At 38.3% G+C, this 27,843-nt stretch overlaps 1 protein-coding gene across 2 annotated transcripts in view; it reads right to left on the bottom strand.

The window, feature by feature from the left end:
- Nucleotides 1-9,802: 9,802 nt before the first annotated feature.
- Nucleotides 9,803-27,843, bottom strand: part of HS3ST5 (heparan sulfate-glucosamine 3-sulfotransferase 5) — a 193,045-nt gene continuing 175,004 nt past the window's right edge. For both annotated transcript variants that reach the window (XM_053974627.1, XM_053974626.1), the window contains exons 3-4: nucleotides 16,202-16,340; nucleotides 9,803-11,684 (exon numbers count right to left, since the gene is read on the bottom strand). In XM_053974627.1, the coding sequence (XP_053830602.1) occupies nucleotides 10,754-11,684; nucleotides 16,202-16,308 (1,038 nt within the window). In that variant the 5' untranslated portion in view covers nucleotides 16,309-16,340 and the 3' untranslated portion in view covers nucleotides 9,803-10,753. The remainder of the gene's footprint in view (nucleotides 11,685-16,201; nucleotides 16,341-27,843) is intronic.

Below are 27,843 nucleotides of genomic sequence, written 5' to 3'. Positions count from 1 at the left end.
TGATCCTCTATGACTTATAGAGGGAAAATTGAAAAAAAAAAAAATCCAGTATTAAACGGAAAAGGTCCACTTCAGGTAAATCATTCTTATTTACTTATCATATTATTTTCTCTGTTGTTTCATTTCTCCCATATACCTGTAAAAAGCCTTTTGGATTCCTCCTAAATACTTTGGCTGCCATTTATTAGTTTTGCTTATTTCCAGTTCTTACATTGTACTCTCAAATATGGAAATTGATTTATTTTGTTGTTCCTTTTTATAGTAAATATATTTTTTTCATATTTTCAGCCATAAGCTTTTATTCTTATTTCTTGCACCTTTCTTGCCAAGGTGCATCTGTGCTTTCTTCTATGCATTCTTTCTTCTCAAAAATCTAGTGCCTTTTTTCTATTACTTTTATTTTTCTACAAGTTTCCTTTTTTTTTTCTTTTTTTTTTTTTAATTTTAAAGTGGCTTTTTTTCTGAGAGACAGAAACTGGTTTTTCTTCCAAGATACAAGCTACAGGATTATAGCAATGATTCATTTGGACAATTCAAGTTGGATAGCTCCACACATAAAACTTCTCAGCCACAACTTTTGCAGCCTCCCTTCCCTCCTGCAGTCTGACAAGTTCCCAGTGTTGGAGAAATAACATAATCCTTGCCTGAAAGTTATGCATTAACTGTACCTGAGTAAAATTCATGCAGGTAGGAATCACAGCTTGACCATCCCTGCTTTATAATAGCTCACAATGTGTGGGGACATCTTCCTTCACTTGAAACCTTGAGCTGACAACTGGAACAAGTTCCTTTTTAAGTGGTTAATTTCTCCTATGATTTGATTAGGAGGATAATAAACTGTCAGTCATGTTCGTAGTACCTTTGGCTTGACATACAGAGCTGTCTTTTCTGCCCCTCTGGAAATTTGGTAACTCATCCAGCAAGAAACTGAGCAAAAGGGCAAGATTTCTCTCATGTGATGAGTCTTAGCAAGTCCATAACTACTGCTTTACTCAGCACATAAAAGTCACAGAGTCCCTTCTGTACTGCAAATCCACAACAAAATATGTGAACAAACAAACTCTTATCAAAGCAAGAGATTTTAAAAACAGCCTTAAGGTGAGAATGAAAAGACCCATGTCTGTCTCCCAGGCATATATGAAAGACTCAGAATAAAGCTTGCTCTGCAGGTACATATACAGAAAGGTTATGTAGCAAGGGAGAGACTTGCCTTTTATCCCTAAGAAGAAGATGAGAGCAGTACCCCCAGGAATCACAATTCTTTGCTGAGTGATGGGCCAAAGTGCATCAGCAAACAAGTCTGCTTTGCCCTTGGTCTCCCACCATTGCAGATTTTGGTTCCTGCAGGAAAATCAAGTCTCTCTGCTAGCTGGGGAGTGCAGGCCAACCCACAGAGCTGCACTGGGTCAGGCTGCTTCTCAGCTCAGGAGCTTCCCTGCTTTCGTCTGCTTGGTAAAAGCCAGAATCATCTACAATCACCCACAAAGAGACACTGGATTAGTCATTATTCTAGATTTGTTCTTCTTTCCATAGAGATTATGGGGAGCCTAATGGTGTGGGACCTAGAGTAGAAAGGTGATGGAATAGATTAGGCAGAGGAGGAAGAGAATGGCTGCACACGTGCTCCCGCAGGTGCACCTCCCCTAGGGAGGTTTCTGTTGATTATCTGTCAATACTCAGGCCATGGCAGCTCAACATCAAAGGACTTTTCCCAATCTGAGTGCAAGCAAAAAATTTGCTGGGATATAGAGGATATGCTAGGACTCAAATCAATACAGAAAAACTATATTTACCACACAGCCTTGGCCTGCCTTTCAGGAGATGTTATTTTGAACAATGGCTCCAGCCACTGTCATAGTCCCCTCTTTTCCACACCTGAAAATTTCCTCAGAAAACAGGATCACAAAATTTACTTTAACAGAGCTATTTCTCACCAATTTGGCTGTACATGTGGCAGATGTGGTCTCATAAACCAAAGGCAGTGGAGTTTTATTTTTGTGAGGTCTCATTCTGTCCTGGGTTTGACTTTCATTTATGTGGGAGAAAATTAGTTCCTTCTAGATTCTCAGAATGCACTTATAAAAAGCTGCAGCAGAAAAACTGGAATTAATTGGATACCAAGTGCTACTAAACCTTCAGCTAGATTACACACAGGGCTGTACAAGTTAAAAGCACATCAGAGCTGTTGAATTGTAACTATTAACATAACATAAAGGAAATGAAATGAGATCACCAGTGTTACTCAAATGAAATCTAATGCTGTTTTCATAATGCATTATCAGGTTGGACGATTGCTTGGTGGCTGATAGAGCAATTCCAGCACCCAACCAAGCTCTTGACCAAACTAGTTAGAGTGGTTAGTTTTCCTTATGCCATGTGAACATCTACAATGAAGTTACACGCTGTAATTCACTATTCAGAGATGAAATATTGCAGAGGACCTGGTCTCATCTCTGTGCAGGAAGCAGTGGCAGTGTTGGTTTCCCTGTGCAGGCTTAGAGGGTTTTAAGTTGGCTGCTAACTTGCAGACCTAGACCATGGTTTCACACATGAGATTTGCAAGTTCAAGGGCATCACTCCAAGACATTTGGGGTAAGTAGGGATCATTTGTGCAATGTCTAAACTTTTTAACCACCTCACAGATTTTGTAACACAGGATTAGCTGCTAGGTTATTTCTACATGAGTAAGTATAGTGCCTTCTAAGGATTCAGCAACCATTACAAACAATCAATCATGACAGATATACGTTTATAGCCTCTTACCTCTCTGCGGCGTTGCGTTGTTTTCCCCGGTCCCGGGCAGCTCTGGAGAGCCCGGCTAGGACGCTGTTTCTTGGTGGGACCGGGGCTGCCGTGAGGCCCGGGCACTCTGGCGTTCAGCACACCGGGGTAGGGCTGGCTGCGCTCTGTGGCCACCTCTGGGACGAGATGAAGAGGTAAAGGAGGCACACCTTGCCCTTGCGGCTGGCTGGAGAGCTTTTATTGCTGCGTGGAGCTGTGATGGAGAACAGCGGCCACTACCTAGCACTGCATGGACAAAATGGTGATGGGATTGAGGGTGTACGGGATTTTATAGGGGGCGGGCAGACATGGGTGGAAACCCCCTCGCCCAATGGGGACAGGCAACGTGGGGGTGACGTGGACCATGGCAACCAATGGGAATGTGATGGGGGTGGATACAGGGCTCCAGGATGAACAGGGTTGTGGGGATGGGGTGACTGACAATGAAGTTTCAGGAATGAACAGGGGGTGGTTACAGGAGTGACGTGGGGAAGCTCCAATGGCAGGCAGCCTGGAGTGAACCATCGTAGGGGGAAACACGGGCGTACATAGAACTGGCTAACTAACATTATAAAACCCCTAATCTCAACACAACCCAGGATGCAACACCTCTCCAAGACTTTGTGGCATCCATCCATTAGGCTTCCAGAGGAGGCTCTACAAGATCAGCTGGTGCTAAGCAAGCCTAGCAAAGAGTCATAGCACACAAGCTTGATTTGCCGCTGTTTGGTCCTTGTTTCACAAAATGCCGTCCTTACATTTGAGTTTCCTCAACTTAGGGAAATTTGAATGCTTGTCTCCTGTGTTCAAAGAATATCCTAATTATGGTGCAAGCAACTACAGCCTTTAGGTGTAACTCAATGCACTTTTGGGGTCGAACAAGAAAGCTGTTAAGAAGAGTCTTGTAGGCTTACACTTAGGAATATCCAAGAAAAGAAGGTACCTATAATTTTAATTGACTCCTGTGATTATTTTTACTATTTCATGAAACATAAAAATGCATTGCCAATACGTTTATTTATCAAGTTACTTAGTATTTTGTGCAATTGTTATTCAAATCCACTAAAATGGATTAAAAATAGAAATCTGAATTGTTTAGGTAGCTCCAAGCCTTGAGAAGATGTCTGCATAGTTATATTCTGGATTTCTTTTAATATCTAAGTGTCAAAAGTGAAAATGAACATGACAGCTGTGAAATACTCAACTTCAATTGACAGCATTTAAAATAAAGCCTGTGTGGCTTTGCAAAGGAAATTTTGCTGGATCTTGAGTATAAACGAACCTGTATAACTAGCTCTGCTTGTTCCACTTTTGTTGTCAGTGGACAGAATGGCAGGACACTGTGCCAGGGCAGACCACTTGCATAAAGGTGGAAACTTTAGAGCCCAGTTCAGAAATATAGTCAGACTTTTTACCTCATCAGCACTTAGTGGAAGTTTCTTCTCCAGTTAATTCTCGGGGCACTTCAGAACAAATTGATTGAAATGAGCCTGAAGGTGTAATAGTAGCTGCCCACTGTATGGGATATGCATTGCTAATTACTACTGATGGAAATTATAATTATTTGTGGCTACCTCTTGGAAGAGTAGACTTACCATTCACTTTATAAAAAAAAGCAAAAAAGACATTGTTATTTCCTTCATCTCCTTGGTGCGGGCTGGCTGTTTCAATGCATACCAAATGTGGAGTTTTTAAGACAAATGATGATTTCACTTCATTATACTTAAAGGTTTGGGCTGCATCTTTGCAAGACACTGTACTGTTACATAGCCATCCAAAATAAAAAGGCTTTTTTCTGTTCCTATAAAGCTGTATTACTATTGGAGCTTTACTGAGGAGTTTACAACAACTGGAGCAATTTTCTGAAGATGAAGTTAGTAATAGTGCCGCTTTTAGTTCCACCTCTTATGAAATGTGTATAACTTTTTTTCCATATAGTGGGGAATTGTAAATTAATTCTTATGTCTCCATGGGTTTGAAATGAAAACTAAGCCTTCACAGTTCAATGAAGTGGAAAGTCTTTCATCAGAAGAAAATCAGCCAAGGAATTGGATGGCAAAGACTTCATACATTACAAAACAGTTGGTTGCAATTAAGGCCAGGGGTAAGATGTGCATGATTCTGTCATGTTTCCTTTTGTCTATTTAATCAGCCTGAGGCATAACATCAGATGGCTTGAAGTAGCATTGTTTCCTTGTCATATCCTATGTTTTGCTGTATATTATGTGTACTGTATATGTACTGTATCAAAGGACTACAGTCTGTTCAAAATATAGATGTTTCATATCCTGATCAATGATCAACACACTTTCATAGAAGCATTAACATTCTAAAGTAGTGAGCACTGTTGCTGAGGGGAAATTATTTTGGAGGTTGTTAGGGAATCATGTAGTAATCATAACGACGTCAGTAGAGTTAAATTCCTTGTACCACAGCCCTTCTCTGTGGTCACAGTGGCAAAGACAATGACAGCCTGTGCTGATATTTCTCTTTCTGTCTCACAAGACATTTCAGGGAGAGCTGTGGATCACTGTGCACCATGAGAAAAAGCTTTGAAATGAATAAGAAGTTGAATGGAGTCAAAGCTGAACTGAAAATGAGCTAGCTAAAAAGAGTCCAGTAGTTTGGTCACCATCAGCTACTAAAGTCACGCCATGCTACAGCCAGTTTTACTAAAAATCTCTGAACAGCAGGTAATATTATTTACCATATGCTAAGCACAGTGCAGCAGATGGACCATGGCATTCTAGTCTTTTCTGTGCTTTCCTTGCACTTGTCAATTCAAGCCATGGGAAAAAGGCTGGTATCCAGATTGATAACACATGGATGTTCTCTAAGGGCTTGACTCTTTCATCAGTGCATTATTGCAGAAAGGACTGAAAATCCTTTCTCTATAAATATAAATGAAGTTAGGGATAGTTGGTGGTTCTGATGATGGTTTATTATGTCTGTCTCAAAGTTGTCAGAAGGTAAGTCAGCCTTTAAAGAGCAGATTAGCCAGAGCTAATCAGCTGGTAGAAGAGTGCTATGGAATATCACATGTAAAGTATCTCCTCAAAGAAACTCATAAACAAAGGAAATGTCTTATAGGTACTGATGATGGTTAGTTTGGGCACATGCCTGTTTCACTAGAAGGCATGAGCCTTCAGTAACAAAATTAAGTCTTTATAATGCAATCTGAGACTCACTGGATCTTAACTATTGAGTTTTAGATTGTTTTTTCTTTGTGAGTAAATTTTATGTGGCAGACTCTAAATTAAATAGAAAACTAACAGCAGTGTAGCTAAGTAGACAGTTGGTGTCCTCAGAATTGAAGAGTACAATAACAAAAAATGTCTGAGATTATTATTAAAATCACTTTTAATAATTTACATGAAGTCCTTATCTCTGTAAACAAGCTCTTTCAAAAGTGAAATTTAAAATTATTTATTCTGCTTCTACAGTCTTTTATAAATCTGAGGACCAAGCCTGCTCAGGGACCTTCAATAAGTATAAAGTAGTGTGGCAAGTATTTTTTCAAGAAACTAATTAGACAATCAATAGCATTTGCAAGGTGACGAAGGAAGATAAAACTTCTGTTATCATATCCTTATACTTATTATTGGATTTTAAAGGTACTACCCAAATTTCTCTGATTCACTTTGCACATTTATTCTAGCAAAATGATAACATAAGAAGGCTTAGAGGACTACTTCAGGACACCTCTTCAGTGGGTTCAAGGTGTTTTTGGCTAAGTACAAAGAAGAGGAAGGCACTCAGTGCTGTTACCTCTGAAGCCTATCCACTCCCACTGGAGACATCCAACAACTGCCAACCACTCAAGCATGGAAATGTCTTAATTTTTTCTTTGTTTTAATGTCCTGCACAGAGCATTAAGTTACTGGCCACTTCTAGTGACAGATCCTGATTTTAAAAGATGTTTGCTCTGATCCAGAACAGTTTTAGTGACATTACTCATCTTTTTAAACAGGTTAGTCTTCTGGCTGCCTAGTGAACTGAAGTAGCTTCACATGGAAGGGACAGGTAATCATGAGTCAATGCAAAGGGGTGGGAAAGAGCACATTGTATGAGGACAGAGACTGGGACCTTGGCAGGCATGAGCTGGGTTGACTTAAAATTGCCATGGGAATGTAGACTCCTTCTACACACCTGGTTTCTAAAGTTATTTTTACACAGGAAAGAAATAGCATTTTATTCCATTTTAAATGAAAACAAAGATACCACTCCCTGTAACGTTCAGCTCCTGACCTCCCTTTCATGAGAAGGGTCCTTTGTGAACTTCCTGGTCTCTGTAGTCTTCTCAGTCTGTACTGAAACTAGCAGCAGTGATCTGCCATTAATAAAAGATCTCTCCTATCACAGGATTCCAGTAAGTTCCAGCATGAGTTAAATCAGCTATCCAGGGAGTAAGTATGCATCCTGTAGTGCTTCCATACCCTGGGTTTGAGCAGTGGCTAGACTGGCTTGTGACTCTGGGGTTCCACGCTCTCTGTGGTCTGTACAACACTGAACCAATGGGCAGTACTAAATAAGAACTAAATGGCATAGAAAGATTTTTCACAGGGCCACAGCATTGTTGAGGTTGGAAGGGAAATGCAACCCCCACTGCTCAAGCAGAGACACCCAAAACCAGTTGCCCAGGACAGTGTGCAAATGGCTTTTGAATATCTCCAATTATGGAAAATCTACAACTTCTCTGGGCAACCCATGCCAGTGCTTTACCTACACATTATAAAAGTGTTTCCTGATGTTCAGATGGTGGTCCTGTGTTTTTAGCTTGTGGCCATTGTATTTTAAAAATCTTGGATTATTATAATGAAACATGTTGCTAAAAATGTTGTGTCTTTTTTATTCTTAGAGATTGTGGCAAAAAAAGAAAAAAAAAATCCATTAACATAGGGTATATGCATTTCCATCATATCTATTCCACTTTCCTGAAGAAAATGCATTCTAGTGGGTTAATAGTAAATGAATCTCCGATCTCCAATTATCAGTCCTTTATTTACCTATGTACTAATTTCTGAAAATACAATTTCAAATTAATCTCTGATAATCCTTTATACTGCAAATTGTTGTCCTATGTATTTTAAATAGCAGCTGGGACAATCTGATAAAAATACACAGAAATATTAGCTGTTTTATTCCAAACATTTACCAGAGCTGTGAGCCTGTAATTTTAGAGTACAGAAAATGGGAAAGATGCAATGTCTTTAGAGAACTTAAATGCCACAAGTTAACAGCTGCAACTTCATGTAGCTGTGCATCACTCTGAAATCATAATTTCAAGCTAAGAATGCTCTTCCCAGACTGAACACTCATGATCAATTTGAATAGAAATTATTCACTCAGAATTTAGGAAGCAAAGCAAAGAGGTTTAAGTGAATTACTCAGAAATTGCTCCTGAAGAGGAAAGTACCATAAGGTCAGGACCTCACAAACTGGTTATGAGTACTGAAGCAAAATCCCCATTAACCTAGGACAATGCTTCGGGTGATGTATTGTATCTATATATTATGAATCAGTTTTTAAATTTTCTCTTCACTGGGTTATGTCGAATAGACTTGACAACATTGCATTGAAGGCTTAGTGAAAATGAATCAGTCTCCTGCTCTTTTAGTCTTCTTAATATACATTATAATGCCTTTGAACCCTCTTTCCTCCCCTGCTCTTCCTGACTATTCTTCTGTGCATTTTTAAACCAGATTTGTCTAAGATATAGACTAAATTTATCCATGTCTCTCCAAAATTGCAAATGATAAGCTGGAGTTAAGCCAGTTGACTTTAACAGGAATGTGCGTAGTCGTGCCTGGTAGATCACAGTCTCTGTGGCTCTTCGGATCAATGCAGAGAGATATTAATTTCAAATGCATATTTTGTGCTTGGAGGTAACTTTAACCTAACTAATTTGTCCCTTTCACTGAAAATACATCTCAGTCTTCAGTCAGTTTGTAGCCAGGACCATAGGAAGTATCACCCAAAGTATCACCCAACGCTGCCTGGAATCTGTCTGCCCACCTGAGGACCATAAAAAGGTTAAATTGGATAAAAACTCCCTGTTCAACACTATTATATAAGTTAAATATCTGTCTTTTTGTCTGGAAGTAGGCAAGATAAATGGCTCTTATACAGGGAAACAGTGAGTTGTATTGTAGCTACTGCAGAGAATTTCACATATGTTCTGCCGTGTTGTGCTGGCAAGGCTCCGATGCAGCATGAAGAAAGGGCACATTGCTCACAGTGTTAGCACATATGATTAAAGATACAGCAAGACAAGAAGCAGTCTCTCAGAAGAGTTTTAAAAGCCACTTATTTAGAAAAACCAATGCTTCCAAATCATTGAACAAAATAAACAGCCCATGGGGAACACTTGATCTTCTTTTAATCTGAACTACCAGCCACTCTGCTGCCATAGCCCAGAATATTCAGGTTCTCTGGACACCTTCCAAAATTTTTGTCTCCATGAATCCCTAGATGGTGGCTTTAAAGTGGTTGGATTTTTTTTTTTTCACTTCACTTTTTTCTTTTTTTTTTCCTTGTTTTAAAATACTTTTTAATTTGCTTTCATTGTCTTTTTTTCTTATGCATCTTTAAAAGCCATACTACATATAATGCATGAAAATATTAATTTCCTGAACTAATTTCTTGTTACTTATTGAATGGAAACACGAGATATATGTTTATCCCAGTAATAACAATACTGTTGTTGCTCTCTTCAGAGCAGATGCATGCATTATGAGATGAAAGCAGATATCGCAACTGTTTTCTATGACTTCTGAAGCATCACCGCCTTTTGGTTATGAAATCATCAAAATCTTTCTTCTAATTTTGTTCAGCTGTCTGTTTTTTTTATTTTAACGAGGACTCTGCTTTTTTTGATATATCTGGTTACAGTAGGCTTTTACAGTCATGCTTTAGCCTCATAGGTAACTGCATTAATTTCAGCAAAGTGCCACAACAAACAGCAACACTGTTCTCTCTCAGATTCCTAGAAGGATGAGCTTTTTAATAAACCCTGCCTCTCCGCGTGTATCACTTTTCTCAACTTTCTATAAACCAAACTTACCTGGGCAAATCTCTCTGACACATACCTATGATCTGTCTAAGCTAAGGGACCACACTGACATACATCAAGCAAAGGTGAAAAGCCATTGCACATATAGGTAATTTTAATCCATTCCATTTTTAAATACCACAATAAATTTAATTTTCACAATAAATTAAATAGCCATATTTAGTTTACAAAATAGAATTACTTAGTGTGAAACCAGTATTTACAAACATTGTACACTATGTACACCATGTTTAGCTTTGTCAACACACAAGTATAGAAGAAAAAAATTATTTGACCTTTTCTTGACACATGATTGACATGCTACAAGTGACACTATGGTCCATACAATAAAACAATAGTGCAAACTCACCACAGGAACTCTAAAATAATGTATGTTTGTATGAGATAAGATATTCATTTAAAATAATAAGAAAATAGTACTATTCACTCTCATTGTAAAAATTCAGCACTGTGTTTAAAGTGTCAGTATTCCTTTAGCAATACGCATACCAAATATAGCCTCAAGATTATGCTTTCTCACAGCTTTACAGACTTTTGACAAGAATTTTTATGGCATAAACGAATGTTCTGCTTAGATCAATAAGTATGTCACATAAACACTTCACTAAGCGAGAGGAACACTGACCCTTTTAACACTGTCTGACTTTGTTTCCCTAAATACTTCCTTTCCCTTTATTATTATATCTTAAAAGATGCAACTATATTGACAGTAAATTTATGTTAGTTACTACTCTGTAGAAAAAATCGATCCCACCGTATATTTGGTCACACACTGCATTATGTACACGTATGCATGAAAAAAGTTACTTTGCTAGTTGTATCTATGAAAAGTGCATATTTCAGCAGAGACATCCTATTGCATGCCTCAGGTGCAACAGAAAGTGTTGTTTGAAGTTTAGTTTAGGGCCAGTTAAATGTCCTCCCCGTGATCTGGTAAAATTTTTGATTAAAAGGATGGAAGAACTTGCGCAATTTGGTAATGACAGAGGTGTCCACCTCTGGATGGATGCGTCCCTTGCTACCCGCCAGGCACTTGTTAAAGACAATGTTAAATCGCAAGCAGTAAAACCCTCTGGTGGCATTGAAGTATAAATTGTACTGACTTATCCTCGGAGGAAGATTTAGGAACTTCTCAACAAGCTGGAGTTCTGGCAGTGGTTCTGTGATGAGCCGGTCTCCATCCACAATATGAAACTGCTCGATTGGGAAGTATTTTAACCATCTCTCCAGATGTTTTGTGTAGATGCTGGTTCTCACTGCCTTATATTTAGTGTTCACTTCGCAGGTATTAGGATCAATTGCCAGCTTCTCAAATTTGTAGTAAGTTTTGTTCTTTCTTTCCTTGCCTTCCAACACCTGAGTGTAATCAGAAATAGCTCTTGTGGTAGGTTCCCTGACAATGATCAATAATTTGATAGATGAGTTCATTTTGTAAATCCTTTCAGGTACTTCCTCGGTGATAAAATACGCGGGGCTTTTCTCAATTGTTATTTGATGAGGGTAAGAAAAAGGCATTTTTTTCCGGTACCACTCAATTCCCTTGGCATAGTTTTCATCATTGTCAAAGAAGTGAATCTCTTGAGAAGCTTTGACCACTGCAGGGTGAAGGTTCAGCATCTCCAGTAGTGCTCGGGTGCCTCCTTTCCGCACCCCAATGATAATGGCCTTGGGAAGCTGCTGAACCAGATTGTGCAGTCGAATTTGTTCCTTGGTGGCATTGCCCTTTCGGAATTCATGGAGCAGACCTCGCTTGAACTGCAGGGCTCGCAACGGCATTTCGTCCTGGCCGCGGGGTCCAAAGCGACCATCAATGGGGCAGAGGGGCTGCAGTCTGCAAGTAAAATAAGAGGTACTTGTAAAAAGAGGATATCTCCCAAGACAAATTTTATGTACAAGGGAATCCTGCTTTTGGGAACATATTCAAATGTAATGTGATGTGCCCATCTTTCAACTTTTATTTTATTCTGCCAATAGTTAAAGAATTTGCAATTTTTTTTTTATTTAATTGCTGCTTTTTTTTTTTTTTCTCTGATTTAGCTGGGAAATTTCTAACTTGACCCATCTGTCCTTTGCCAGCATATGAACTATGAGTACTGCTCTTAGGTCTTCTTGAACCTTGCCTAAACTTCCACATTCCTCATTATTTTGTGATGGGTTTGGCAGTTTTTAAAGCATTCTAAGATGAATTATATTTGGACATTTTGATCTGAAAATCCAGTTGATTTAAGTATTCTCTTTCCCACACTTTTCTCATTCTAGCCTGAAGTCTTCCATTGTGTTGATCCAGAGATGGCTTTTTTAGTGAAGAGGAGGCAAAGGGATGAAAACCAGCTTTCAGCCAGTCAGAAACAGAAAGTTCAAGGTTCTGAGTCAGATAAAATTAGCAAGGTACAAAAAGAATGGCAAGAAGAGTTTTTAAATATGCATTTATTGCATTGTTACACAGATGATTTTCTTATAATCACTCTTGTATCCTCCCACTGAACCTTATTTTTTCTTTTATTATTTCTTCTTTTGCAACTGCATTTTTGCACTATTCTTTTATATTCAGCTACAATTATTTCCCCTCTTTTCTACTTTCTAAATCTTTGTTCTTGTATCTGATACCACTGGATCCAAGAAGAGGTTCAGTAAGAAAAATGTCAAAACTTTACTTCTACAGAACCTTGAATAAACTCTCATCTCCACTCTCAAATCATTATACAGGCCAATATTTCACTGAAGATTTACTTGGTATGTACAGAGAGCTTCCAAGGTCCTAGAAAAAATATTATTACTAATTTTTTGGAGCCATGCTCTCCAAAATTAAGGATATGTAAGAACAAAGGTTGCCTAGGCAATTTTAGTGTGAGCTTGCTGTGCACATATATTATGATACAGTTCTTAAATTACACAGCGGCATGCTATTATTTTTCACAGGACCCCTGCCTTAGCCAGTATACCAGATGGGCAATGCTCATTAATAGCTGTTTAGGTATTCAGTATTTATTCTAGTTTCTCAGCATGTGGGCCCTCACTCATTTACTATATATTATGCAAACCCTGCTTTCAGGACATAATTATTTATTTCTTTGCAGGTTTTCCATCCATCACTGCTTGTTGGGTTTCTAATTTGACACTGATTCTAGGACAATGGATGGTCTGGACAAAGTACTTTTGATCCCCCTGGCTGACCTGTTAGCTGCTTCCTTGATTATCCAGATGCTGAGAGATATAGCCTGTCCATACAGAGCCGAAGAAACAATCCATATGACATTGCTGGTTTCACATGAGCTCTAGCTAAGTCCTGCAGACTAATTAGAAAGTGTGATAAAAAGTGAGGTCCTGTTATTTCTTTTCTCAAGTGTCTAGCTTCTTCTGTCTCTTTGCTCTCTGCCATCTACTGAAAAAGCCTGACTTGGTGGCAAAGACTGAATCATTGAAAAGCTGATGCAAACCCACCCATATTGTGAAAAAAAAAAAAATAAAAAGGAAGAAATGTCTTAACAATGCTACAATTTGGTCAGACTGTGGTGTGGCTGGTGAGAGTCTTAATGCATCAGCAAGGTGGCAGTTAAAAACATAAGAAACAGAAGCTGCAATTGCTGTCTCTGTTCTCTTCCCTCTCCTTCTGTGTATTTGTTATTTGTTTTCAAGCAAAGAGGATTCCACAACAGCAGTTCCAGACCCATCTCAACTAATTTTATCTCTAGCTAGCACTGCCTTCAGTGTAACACAACAGCTTGTCAAACAGGGTGGTTTCCTTTGAAAATAAATAAATACTCAAGATATCCTCTAGCCTAAGGGAAAAGATTGGATGTTGTTAGTAGTCCTTCCTCAGCCTTTATATTTCAGGTTTTTTTACTCTTTCCCCCTGATTCTACTCTCTCTAAACAATAAAAAAGTAACTTCTAAAAGATCTTGGCATTTGTAAGTAAAGGGCAGATCCTGATAGTTTAAACCAAGATGTAACTATTTACTCTCACCTTGCAACATGCTAATATACTTAATTGTCTGAGTAATTTTCCCACTAAGTAACAGTTCTTTGCTACAAAAGAGTATATGGCACTTATTATATCACTGAGTTGCTCTCCCAGGTAATTTCTCAAGCTGCTACAGTAAAACTCCATAATTCCTCTTGAGAGAACCCGCCATAAGTCAATTAATCTCCAGGAATTGTATTTCTGAAAAGTTTGAAAACAGCCAAAGTAAATCTGGCAATCTTAATGACCTGTCTCACCTGATCCAGAATACTTGCTAATTTTCTTCCAATGAAGGTATCACAGCAGCAAAAGTTTATAAGCCTGGTTCCAGCAGGAGTATTGTGTAGCATGGAAATCAGATGTGGAGGCTCCTGGTACTGCTAATCAGGGAGTCAGGTAACTCAAAGATTAATCCAGATATGCTCAAAATTGCCACAGAATCTTTTTGAGCTTCCACATGTGAAGCAGATCCATGCACTCAGGAGCTGAAGGAAGGTGGCCTCCCCTGAAGGGAAGTGCTCATCTTATCAGATTTTATGACTCAATGAATCATATAAACTAGTGGTAATTTCCCTTTGGGCCTAAGGAAACTCAAGACACTGCTGTTGGAGAGCCTAATCTGAGGCTATTAAACATGAGCCACCCCCAGCTCTCTTGTTCAAATTAGATCAGCATAAATTAAGCATAAATGAATCTGGATTTCTTCCTGAACCATTAGTTATTTCAAAATCTGTTGAACCTACTCAGCATCCTTTTACTGAGAGATTCAACAATGATGAGGCAGAAGAATATTTCTAGTTAATTCATCTGTGTCTTGTCCTTTCTAGTACTTCTTTCTCTCTATTTCATAACAACTCCATACACAGGACTGCTTTTTAGCAGTGTGGTAAGCTTCCCATTGGGTATAGCAAGAGAACAAAACTGAATTTATTGCCGTTGGCAACACTATGTATGAAACCAGCGGAATTCATTGCCACAGGAGGTCAGCGAGTCAAATACTGTGGAGAGATAATTTTATAGCCATCAGTAAATTCTGAAGATGTGCAAGCATAGATAATAGGAGAAGGTTAATTAGACTTCGTGCCTCTGAGCATAAAATATACTTTTGCAGGGACCAGTAAGGATTTCTGCCTCCATTTACAGAATCACAGTAGTCTCAGTGAAGTTTCTACTTCTGAAGCATCAGAGATGGTTTGAATATCAGGGGAAAGAAGATATAAGTTCCAGGGCTTAATTTGCAATGCACTTGGTCCTAGCTGAGTACATGGCCTCCGTCTTCTGGAGTGGATTTGAAGAGTCGAAGAAGGCACCCAGTGACTGCCAATGGGGCCCCCCCGTTATCTAGCAATGGACAGTAGGTAGCTGTGTTTTCACTTTCCAAACACTGGATAGTCACACAGCATTGTGTGACAATTTTGAAGCCAACAATATGTTGCATCATTTAAAAGAAGGATAAGAATATAGCATGAACATTTGCAAACTGTCTACCTGCTTCTGGAAATCCTATAGGGTTTTTTTTCATTCATTCTTTCATTCTTTCTAAACAGCTTCCTTCTTTTCTTTGTTGTTGTTGGTTGTTTTTTTTTTGTTTTTTTTTTTTTTGAGTGTGTTGTGCCTTTGTGTAGCACCTACCGCAGCAATCCCAGGCCATTTCAAAGCTGACAGGAACAGCAGTGTCAGTGCAGGTAGCACTACTGTTGCATTGTCAAAAACCAGTCAAAACTCAGCCTGGTCAGAAGTGCCAAACACTCTTTGATTTTCTCTGCTGAGCTTTCTACTACTCTCCAGGAAATCATTTGCAGAGAAAACCCACTTATTTAGCACATTCAGCTACAGAAAATACCAGCTAATTAACATAGTTAAAATTCTCAAACCCTGAAGCAATCTTTCAAATGAAATAGTATTCAAAATTTGACGAGCTGCTCTGCAGGCACATACTTAATTTTAACTACCACTGTAGCACATTAATTGCTTGCTCACAAATTTAGAAAAGGAGATGTATAAATACATCATAACTGTTTTGCTGAAACTAGAGGTCAACACACAGATGTACACAGGCAAAATGAGCTACTGTAATGACATTTTTACTGGATGCTGGTTTATTTCTTCTCTGAAAACAAGTGTCAGTGTGCTCAGAATACAAATGGACAAACAGAAAAACTTTGACACGGATGACTGTGATTATTTTCCTACTCTCTTCTCCAAAGGGTAGGAATAAATAATGATAACCACTATTAAAATAGCCAGTCATTTTGTCCTCCAATACAAATAGACTCTAAGAAAAAAAAATCAAAAAACAAAGCATGAAAGCAATCAGACCCTTGAAGCAAAAACTCAGACAATCTTAGCCCATTCTACATAAGAGAGCAGCTACTTAATGACTTACCTATCCAAACTCCCAACTCTGGCAACTAGATATAGGAGACTTCCAATAGCAAGGCTGCCTAGCACAAAGAGCTTCTGTCTCAGCAACGCCTGCTGTTTGAATAGCATGGCCCTCCATCAATCTTCAGGACTTCTTCAGTCTGCAGAGACAAGAACACATAAAACACTCATCAGAAAGCATAGTATGTACAGGGTAATGTTTAATCAGGTGTTGCAGCTGATTAAGCCACACTTGCAAAATCTTTGCAAAACTGCAAAATAAGTAGTTAAACTTCCTTTTTATTTTTGCTACCATTTTTCAGTCCCACATGACAATGTATCTGGGGTAGGATGATAATTCTGGAAGTGATAGTTCAGCTGCATCCACCATTACTAAGGCTGTTGGATAGCCACAATGTAGGTCTTTACTGTAGAAACTTATACTGTAATAGGATATATTCTTAGGTAAATATGTTTATATTTTAAGCCTTTTGGAATCAGACAGATTTAGATTTAAACAGAGATTTAAATGCCCTGATGTAAAGTAAAGCTGCAGTAACCATGAGTTAGACTTGCAGGTCCTGTGTACAGTTTATGGAGGCACATTTACACTATCTCTATGATTATTAGAGTGTATGCTGGAGAGAAATCTAAGAAAGATGTCCTGATTCATGCCAGCAAGTCAATTATGACAGAACTGAGAAGCAGGTAGCTGGGGTGGGCGCAATAATGATTTTTCAGCATCAGTATATTCTATCAGCTGTGCCTGTGCTGGGCATAAGTCTGGTCTGTTCTGTGGAGAGCCACTTAAGCTCCTCACCTGCATGACACCAGCCTGGACTGTCACCTCAAGACCTGATGGGACACAAACTTTCACCTTTGAAACAAGCATGCCTACATCCCCAGTTTTTAGCAATACTAAAGCATATATTTAAATTTCTTTTTCTGATGTGCTTCACAGACCATCTAAGTCCTATACTTGAGCATTGCTTCAAATACTATAGTTATTGAGGCAGTCAGGAGTAAAAAAACATGACCTTATGCCAAGACGATTTAAGCAGGAGATTCCTAGCCAAGGCAGAAAGAAGTGCTGAGTAAAACTGCTTGTCTTTAGTTTGACTCTTCCTTAAACATTAAATTTATATTCTGGACTGGATTACATGTGTGATCTGTGCAGATCTCTTTAGAAGAATCAAACTTGGATTCCTAATATGTTCTTACATGAACTGAGGAGAAAGATCAGCTCCTCCTTTCAGAACACAGTCAAAGATGATATGGTTCTTCATTCTGTACCAGTTCTGAGCTTTCTTGTAGATATGCAGGAGAATAAAGTTTCAATAATTTCACTGATTCAGGAGGGGTAAAGCCATACCATCTACCTACCTACCTACGTAAAAGAATGCTTTCATCACCAAATGATACAAAAATCATACACATAAATTGTAATCATCTGAAATACTGATCCAAAGTCTCATTCCCTTTATCGGGGAATATTTACTGTATTATGGAGTAGTTTGAACAAACCTTTTTTTTCCAAATTTTGGCTGGACTTATTATGAACAATTTTTGATGTCAAGTTTTTAAAGTTTTACTGCAGCAAAGCTTCTTCTGCAGGCACATTTTCTTCTTTTCCAGCCTTAGGATTTACATAAAGCAAGACTAGGATACATTATTATAAGCATGAAACTATATACACAGGCAGAATTTTTGGTGAGATTGCAAGGTTTGGCTGGCCACTGCTAAACACAGCCTAAAAACATCTTTCCATTTCTGGAAACATCTTTTTCCATTTCTGCCCATGATGTTAAATTTTTGGCCCAGAAAGCTCACTTAAAAATCCAGGAAACAGTCAGGGAGATAATACAAGCTGGAAGCCTTTCCCAGCAGGCAGCACTCAGGTAGCCTGCCTGCCCCAGGGCTGGCTGGGTTTAAAGGTGCAGGTGCAGGTCATTCCAAACTGGTTTTCTTCAAGCGTGGTTGAAGAGCCATTCTGAAGCACATTTATTTTACTGTTATAGAGAAAGCTTTCTAATTTCAACCCACCATCTTTTGATAACAGAGCCATGCAACGCTGAAGTTTGGAGTCTCACTTGGTCTCTAAAACACTTCTGGTGCAATAATAATAACTCCTTTTACGGCCAGGTCACAGCTCAGGACAAGCTATCATGCAGGATAACTAATCATACATAATATATTGCTTTTTACATAGATAAAAACAAGTCTATAATAAGAATTCTTATTCTTTATTGCAACAAGAATAATATAAAACACAGAGTAAAAGCAGTTTGCAATGTAAATAGACAGAACAAGTATTACCATCCTTTAAGAAATAAATAAGGAGCAGAAATTAAGTGATTTGCTCAAGGTCACAGAGAAAACCTGCAGCACCAGTGAGATTCAGTCTGAAATAATTTCTTTCTAGTGTTTTAACTTCATTGTAAACTTTTGCCTTTTTATAATATACCTTTTTTTTCCTTAAAAAATCATGTATAAATGAGGAATTCTATACATTGAACAATGCAGAAAATATGTAGGCAAAGTTGAACTATTAAGAAAAATGCACAGATGCTGCACCTCTGTGTCGATTATGTTACTGCTAATTACTCTTTTAACAATTTAATTTAAAAACATGAAAGAGAAGGATATGAAGAAGAGGATGAATTTTCATAGGTATGAGGTTTTAAATCTTTCAGTGCTGCTCCCTCTAAATGAAGGTTTCACTTCAGTGCTACAAAAATGAACTTTGTCTCTCAGGAAACATATACATATACAGCCCTCTACACATCAAACTAAAGTGTTTTCCATGTGTTCCTCTTTATACAGGCTCTTGGACCCCACTTCAATCCTGCCCGCAAGCCTTAGTGAGGCTGTGGTGGTCATCAGGCCACAACAAAATCAAATTAATGACAAGCTGTTTCCTGAAATATATTCCACAAGGCCTCATGACCTCAATATTAATGTTTGAAATTAGAGTCAATACAAAAAAACAACCAACCAATCAAACCACAAAACAAACACAAACAAAGCAAATCAAGCAAATCAATCAACCAAAAAAAGCCCAAACCAGTTCCAGTTTTATATTTGCATGTACCTAAGTACAGAAAACTTTCCACAGAATGACAAGTATTAAGCACACACTAGAAATGTAATGATGACATTATGTATTTGTTTGTTTCATTTTTGTTTTCGTTTTTAGCATATAATTTAAAGGCCATGGAAAGAGTTTTATTCCAGAGAGATGGTCTCTATAACACTTTCCCTTGATGCTAATTTTTTCCTGAAAAAAACATGGAAAAATAATATCTTGACTCCAGAAAAGGCTACACCTTGCAATGAATGTACTGAGACAGCTCTGTGTTCCAGAGGAGAGGACTGAAAAAACATTTAACAGAGTTAATACAACCAGAATGTGATTAAGGTGAAGGTCCCTAAGGCGAAAATGTTGCTGGAGACTAACATGGCAACACTTAAATGAAATGGAAAGAAGAAATGAAAAGGTTGAAATTAAAATTCTGGGAAGTATTACCATGTGTACAAAGTTTTCTGTAAGGAATTCATACTTTTAAACTTTACAAGAAGCTGGAAGGCAAGATAAAATGTAATCCAAAGTGACAAGACTTTTAGCAGTTATTTGAGGCAAATAAGGGTGTTAAAAAATTTTGCTCTCTTTTAGGGACAAGAGCTGAACTGTCACAAAAGCTGCTGACCAGTGGGAGGAGGGCTGGGAGAAAGTTTCCCAGGCAGAACTTTCCCAGTAGTTGAATGCTGAATGTAGAACCTCCCACCCAAAGAGATGACAGCACATTGTTGCACAGCTCCAGTGGGCTTACATTAGAAATATCTGTCTTGGACAAGTAAATTAAATACGCATACAAGAAAGTTCATTCCTGGCTATCTGAGAGAGTCATAATGCACAAAGAGCAACACAAATTGAATGCATGATTTCTAGAAATGTGTGAAACATCGTGTATATTTAAAAATGTGGTTTGTAAATTCTGTGTAAATTAAAAGTAAAATGTGGTTTGTTATTTCAGATGTACATCTGATCTGAATTGTTAGACTGACGTGGTACAGTTCAATAAAGAAATATGAGAAAGTGGCCTTACCAGTGTATTGATGTGAATGCCTCATTTAACCCCTTTCCCTACATTCCCATTTTACTGGTGAGAGGACCAGGGTTATTGAGTGAATTGCCAAGAGAAGACAGTACAATTGTGTAGAACTCTGATGATAATACCAACTGAAAAATAGAGGGACTGTTCCTGACAAGATGAAGGGATCATGGATAAAGGTAGATAGTGGGTATGCTGGACAAATAATGTAATTTTTTTGTGAACTGTTGTAAAAGTTAGGTTTTGGTTCACGTTAGGTCAAAGTCAAATGAGTAGGAGAAAACAGGAGAAGAAGCATACCAGTAATGGTGGCATTACTGATAAAAATCTGAATTGTGCAGAAGCACAGAAAAGAGAATCTGCTGCTATAATCACTTATTCCAAATAAACAGACAATGAAACCAGAAATTGCCAGGAACTTGTTTACAAATGATCAAAGGGAAATTTTTGGACACATGGAGCAGACATGAGAAGATGTTATAGATAAATGAATAGCATGTGGCTGATTATGGATTGAAATATAAGAAACAACAAGAACAATTTCCTTTCTTTTTTGCAAACAGGCTGAAGAGATACAGTCCTGATGGAGTTACATAATTAATCAAAATGAAGTACAAACCAAAGGCAAATATGCACAAAGAAGGCTGGAAAAATAACAAGTAGGATGTGGTTTTTATTAGAATTTATTGTTTGCTGTGTTTATTTTTTATAATTTTTCATACCAGCAGGGGTCAGCTGTTGACCAACAAATATTTGTTGTCATACACTGCAGAAAGATCTTTGAGTTTATAGGAGATTTAAATACAGTGATAGGAAACAAGTCAGGGAACTTATCACTGGGCATGTTTGCATTATGTCTCTTGAATATTAACCACAGTTTCTTCCATTTCTCACTGTCACTAAAATTCATACAAATCAAGCACTTAGAATTTTTCTGGGGTATGAAATCATATGGTGATTGGGAAAGGAGAGAATTTATGCCTCAAACTGTGTGCATTCTCCCCAGCTCATGGTCTTAGTCATGGTCTGCCTGGAAGAGTCATCATGTTACTGCTACTTCTTCTCCTCCAGGTCCTTCCCACTCCCTTTTTTCTGTCTCACTCCTAAGGAAGGTCTGGGCTAGTGGCAAGGAAAAGACACAGTGCTGCTGTACTTTTTCCCCAGTAGCCTGTGCTTCGGTGGCTTCCTTAATTGCAACAGAACTATTGCACCACATGAGCAGTGTTAAAGAACTAGAATGTTCATGATAAAACAGAACATGATTTTTCATTTGAGAGAGGATTTTCATTCCTAATAGCATTGTACAGTCTAAGAAGAGACAAAATGCTTCCCTTTTTTGACACAGTAAAATAAAATGGATAATAGGAACTGAAAGATTTGAAAATACCATTTATTTTAGGGAATGATAAAGTGCTGACCCTGCAGAAAAGGAACTTGGATTTTTTTTAAAATTTTTCCTTAATGGTTCATATTTCAATATAAGAAAGAAATATAATTCTCATGAGTAATCACAGTTTTCAATTTTTTCTCTACCGCATGAGACTGAGATGGAATGAAGTAAGATTAATGCACACTTGCTCAACTCAGGTTTCAAAGAAAGAAAAGAAGGAAATATAACATGGAAGAAGTTCACAGATTCATATAAGTGTCCCTGTGTACTAGACCTGTCCTTTTCTCCTCATGACTCATATTGACTGAAAGAGTGGAGAAAATGTCAGCAAAGCTGATGGAAAACAATAAACAATGCAGATAAACTCCAACATAAAGATTTCCTATACTGTTATGCCACAGCTGTGACAATAACCTAAAAATACCCTTTTTTTTTTTTTCGTTTGTATGCTGTTGCAGAGTTTTGAGATTTAGGACTGTCTTTAAGCTGCCCTTGAAGCCAGTTCCTTGTGTAAAGAAGTGGTGAAAGCCTTTCTTCAGAAAAGCTGCTAGGCTCTGAGACCACCCACAAAATCAGCATCTGTATGTGGATACTAGATAAGAAAACATATGTTCATTTTTCAGAAGTTAGCACAGTATCAGTGCTGAAAGAGTATTTGTGACTCAAAATCCCCCATCGGGGCTGGCTTGGGTAGCCAGATATCTGTGTTCTCTGGAGTCTATAGAGTGGTAATGACTATTTATTTAGTCCACTGCTCACAGGACGTTTCACTCCAGACACATTGAAGTACTCATCTACTCATAATCGTGCTATCTCTAGGAAGCTGCTGTTCAAGTGACAGCAGTACAGAAGGCCATAACCAGCTCTTTATCACATTCCTTTCTCAGCCTGACCCTTCCCTTTTTTTTTTTTTTTTTTTTTTTTTTTTTGCATCTCACTGAAAGACATTGAGCAATATGGTGTTGGAAAGAGAGAAACAACTCAAAAGCTTGCTATTGACTTTGTGGTGCCCTGTGCCAAACAGATCTGCTGCCAGATTGTCAGAGCAGTTAGGAATCTCAGGCGCTTTGATGCCCTTGAGGTCTCAGGCACATCTGCTTAGGAAAACTGCCTTATTGTATCCGAGCCGGTGAGGCGGGCGGCCGCGTTCTGCTGAATGATGGCTGGGTTGCCATGATCCACGCTTAGCTACAGTGCTCCAGGAACATTTCCAAGCACATAGATCTTAATAGAACTTCATTAGTCCAAAATACAGATGCCTGTCTTCTTGCCAGTATCCTGAGTATATTACCTAATACTGCTCTTCATAGAGCATGAGATTAATCTGATAGGGTTGGCCCTTTTCTGTGGATTAATGGTACTTCCCCAGTTACTTCCCTCCTTTTCTTCTGAAATGATCACCTTCCTGAAATGATCACCTTCCTTGTCTGCTCCATTTCTCAGGAATGGTAGAGCTGATGACACTGAGATAGAAAATCTGTGGAAATGCAGTTATTGTTATAGATAAATTATAATGCATACTAATTTCACAGTCTTTAAAAGACAATACCAGCCTTGTTTCTTCAAGATGGCATCAAAACAACTGTAACCAAAAACAACAATAATACAGGAAAAAGGAAGTTGAGGAAAAAATTCAGTGACATGGAAGAGGGAAGCAATGACTGCAAAAGCTATAAGAGAAATCATAAAGGGAGGCCAATAGTAGTGTCATGCTAGGAATAAACAGTTTGCTTTTCAACTCTGGGAAAGACTTAAACAAGATGATGAGTCTTCTGAGAAAAGGTAAGCAGGTAGATATCCAGAGCTTTCTTATTTTGTCCTTTTTTTAGGGTCCAGTCCTCATCATGAACAGTTTCACTGCATTGAGCAGGATAAGAAGGCAGAGAGTTATTGCTTAATATGATTTAGTGTGAAATAAAATTACCTTTTGTCACATACTAGTAATTTTGAAATGTTCTTTTCCACTACTTAGAAGCACATCCAGAGACTATTGCTCCTTTTTCTTTTCTCTTGGAAAAATAACCCTTTCCCAAACAATATCACATCTAAAATAAGACATATGAAAGGCTGTTTGAATGTTCCTTAATTAATTGAAACTGGTGGATAATTTAAATTCAATTTCTCTTAGATATAAGGCAAAATCTATGTGGCCTTCTGCAGCTTCTTGTGGCTCTGTTTTCTGGTGACTTCCCTTCAGAAAAGCAGGAAAATGGAACTAAATTCAGAACATTACTAGGAGTCAAAAGCACTGATGGGAAAACTAACAGTAAAAACTTAACCGAGCTGCAAATATATTTTGATGGCACACTGCATTTACAGTAAATCCACCTCATAGACTTTTGCTCCTGGCTTCTACCCCGCAATGAGAAAAAATACCATTTCATGAGAGTACCCCCCCATGCCTCTGTGCAGCACATATCTTTATATAATACACTTACTCATCTCTTTTCTCTTATTCAAACTCATATTCTGAACTATCCCATTGCTGATGACTAGACATCACACTGTCTGATATGGAGCACCTACCTTTGTTCTGATTGGTAGCATCTCTGTCTTTTACTCAGACCCTTAATCTGAAACATAATCAGCTCAGACTGCTCTCTGTATGCAGGCTAAATTTCATAACTTCTTTGTCATAATTGTCCCAAAGATTCAGTCCATTACCCACCTATATAAGTCTAAGTTTTTCCCATGTGTTCCCTTCACCATTTTATCCCAACTACTGAAGTGGTCTTTCCTCTGCCCTTGAGCAATGTAACTGTCCTTCATTCATATCCATTCTGAACTGTGCTGCAAAGGGCATTCTTCCATTCCAGCTCCCTCAATACACTTCTGTCTAGGCACACTTTTACCATCTTCCCATTTTCTTTGTTATACCTTTTTGTCTATTTCTATGTCTGGATATCCCATAGGGCTTCTGCTGGAAGAACAGGAACAAATGGAATTTAAAAACTTGACCCTGAAGATCGGTGCGTTATTTTTCAGAATGCAAAGTCTCAGTGCTTCCCCTGTAAGTCCTGACCACAACACTTCCCTTAGAAGTGCTGCCAATTTTTATGTGGAAATCTATGTGAAAACATTAATGACAGTTTAGACAAGAACTTGTTAGTGTGCCTCAGTGAGAGAGGCAGACCTATTAACAGCTTTCTCTGAAAATGAAGGAGCTGGGATTTTATGCTATGCACGTGTTCTAAGGGCCAACATTACACTGCTGTATTGATCTGAATGACACATCACAGATCATTTGGGTGGAAAAGAAAGGAGAAACAAGAAGACAGAGCTGTTACATGTTATGGTGTTATAGAGCTGCCCAGCCCAGTGCCCAGTGCTGAGAGTTCCCCATAAATGAGCTCTCTGGTCACTACACAGTCCTCTTGTACTGGCACAGACCATTCATTCATCTTCCTCTCCTTGGGCAGCCTGAGCTGTAGCTTGGGTCTCTGTTCATTCGCTTACATGTACTCAGCCTGGCAAATATGCCTGATTCATGGTTTTAAATTCTAAAAAAATAACGTAAAAAGTCAACTGAAACATCTTTGCACATACTTTACTAGTAGGTGTCAGACTCAAGCAAGTGCCAGCAGAGAGGTGTGTCCTTCTGATCTTTGCTGGCACTCACACCAGGAAAATTATTGAAGGGCTGCTCCTCTGCTGGCATGAGATGCCTCCTCTCTCTGTCTCTGAGCAACTTCTTAGAGAATACTTTTCAGAATATTATTCATGATCCTTATACTGATTTCATGTTAATGCAGCTTGATTGTCTTGAAGAACTAAATTTACCTTGGGCTTCATGGAATAGAGGGGCTCTAATCCTTTCTTTGTGGGTGCTTGTGACATAGTATCTCTTTCCTAGAGATGCATTTTTCAAAATTAATTTTATTTTTTTCCCTGACCCATCATAACCACATGGTCTGTTCATATTTTTGGATATAGACATATTTTGCCTGGCTGGTAAAATATGCTAGAAATGCTGCCACTAGAAGAGGCTGTCACTTGTTTGCCACATAGTTACTGGTGAATCAATGAAAGAGACAGAAGGCATGGATCTAACTAGATGGAAAACTCATGTATTTTATCCAGGAACTTGAAATAACTGGCCTATGCAGTTCACATTTGTAATGGTAATTAGTCAAGGTATTTCTGGTTTGGCTTTGCTCCTGATGCTCATTTACAGAACCACAACCTGATATCTTTTGCGATCAAGGGATGGCTGGAACCTCAACCCTAACTATTAAGTCCAAATATGGAAAACTGTAAAATTAGCTGCACAATTCAAAAATATCTTGGTGGATGAGAATTAACCCCAGAATATCTCAGCATTTTGTTTACTTGGATGTGAAAAATACAAAAAAAATCCTCATGCTCTAAAGGACCTTATATTTAAAGCAACTGCCATATCAGTATACAATAAAGTTAAATTAGTTCTGTTTGTCCATGAAAGCATAGTTCCTAAAGGGTCCTGCTTACAAATTGTATAGCTATCAGAGTGGCATCTTATGAATGTCTCAACAGATGGAAAAGTTGATCTAATAATGAAGAAAACAATACTCACAAATAATTTATTTGTCATTTGGTGGGGAAAAAGAAGAGTGAATAATTTATTTGGTCAATATTATTCAATCATCAATAGAACTGGTAGAATAATTTATAAATTTACTTATGAATAATTTATTCATCAATTGATGGCAAGAGGAAATTAATGAAGTAAACAACATTGACATAACACTCAACAGGCTCTCAGAGGCTGGCAGGACAGGCAGGGAGGAACTGGGAGAATGGATCCCTTTTGTTGGGCTCAGAGTAGAGGGGATCACCAAAGGGTAGCTGCCCCTCAGTCACTTCTGTAGCTTGCTGACAGTAGTGACCTTCTTCCTCATTTACCCACAAACAAGAGATCTGCAGAGGTGCCCTGATGTATGGTATGGTTGTATGGTTTATTTATGTGTTTGGGGATGGTGGAAACCACGTGGAAATTCCTGCTCTGGTGTTCCACTGGCTTCTGCTGTGATGGCTCAGGACAGATGCTGCTTGCTCTGACATATGGCAGCAGAGGCTGGGGGCCCTTTCAGCCTCCCAGCAGCATGGAACTTGTCATGCAGCTGAGTAATGTGCTGGGCTCAGCTCAAATCTGCTTGTGTACTCAGAGTAGGAGGCAGAGGGTTTCCCTCAGGAAGCTACAGGACACTGTCTTCTGCTTTTGGTTAAAAATTTAAAACTTCAAGGAATCTTATATAAAAAAAAATATTGGTTGTGTAACTGAATTGTGCTGTGCCATAAAATATGTTACAATTTGCTGGCATGCAGAGTTGAAAACAACCCTTTTGGCCACCATATCTCTTCAGAATGTGACTTCACATGTCTGTGACTATCAAAATAATTTCAAGGCAAAACTTATATGAATGTAACTTTTAGATTTCTTTAACTTAGGAACATCTTTCCAATGTGGCTGTCGGTGGGGGAGGTCTCATTCCATGTAATTCATCCAGAAACACGCCATTGCCTTCTGATAGCATTCACTAGTTTGCTCTGAGTTTGCTCTGCTGTCATTGAATGAATCCCTAAGAAATCCAGTCTGAACATTAACCAACAGCCACAATAGAATCATTTTAAAACAAATCACCTGGAAATGGCTTTTTGTGTTATAATGTCACATTGCAATAGCTGTCATAAAAATATAAATATAAAGTAGACATAAGGATGTGAGTAGAAGGCTTCTTTTTCTGTTCTCAATGTACTAAGTTTAATGGCAAATATATGTGCAGTTTGGGATGAGAACAGATGCCCTTTATGAATAGACTAAGTGGAGGAATCAGCTGGTTTATGTTCTCCTCTCAGCTCTCACCAGGATTTTCCCACTCTGTTCCTTTGTTAGCTATAAACTGTAACTACTGAAAATCAAAAAATGAGGGAAAGTTTATGAATTATACACAGTCACAGAGTTTATTAGTCCTCCATGCTCATCCTCTTGGGAAACACTGCAGGAAAAGCTTTGAGCAATTTCCAAATTTTCAAATGTGTTCTCTGTGTCTTTATCTCATTCAGTTTTTGATATGGTGCATAAATTATTTATTTGGACTACCATTATTTTGTTAGCTTGCGTTGTCCTCTGGCACCATATCTGCAGAACGATATTCATTTTGCATTTGTAATGACTAAACTTAA

The sequence above is a fragment of the Vidua macroura genome, chromosome 3 (genome assembly GCF_024509145.1).
Source record: "Vidua macroura isolate BioBank_ID:100142 chromosome 3, ASM2450914v1, whole genome shotgun sequence".
Taxonomy (NCBI): Eukaryota; Metazoa; Chordata; class Aves; order Passeriformes; family Viduidae; genus Vidua; species Vidua macroura.
Note: the sequence above shows the minus strand (reverse complement) of the source record. Positions and strands in the feature narration are given on the sequence as shown.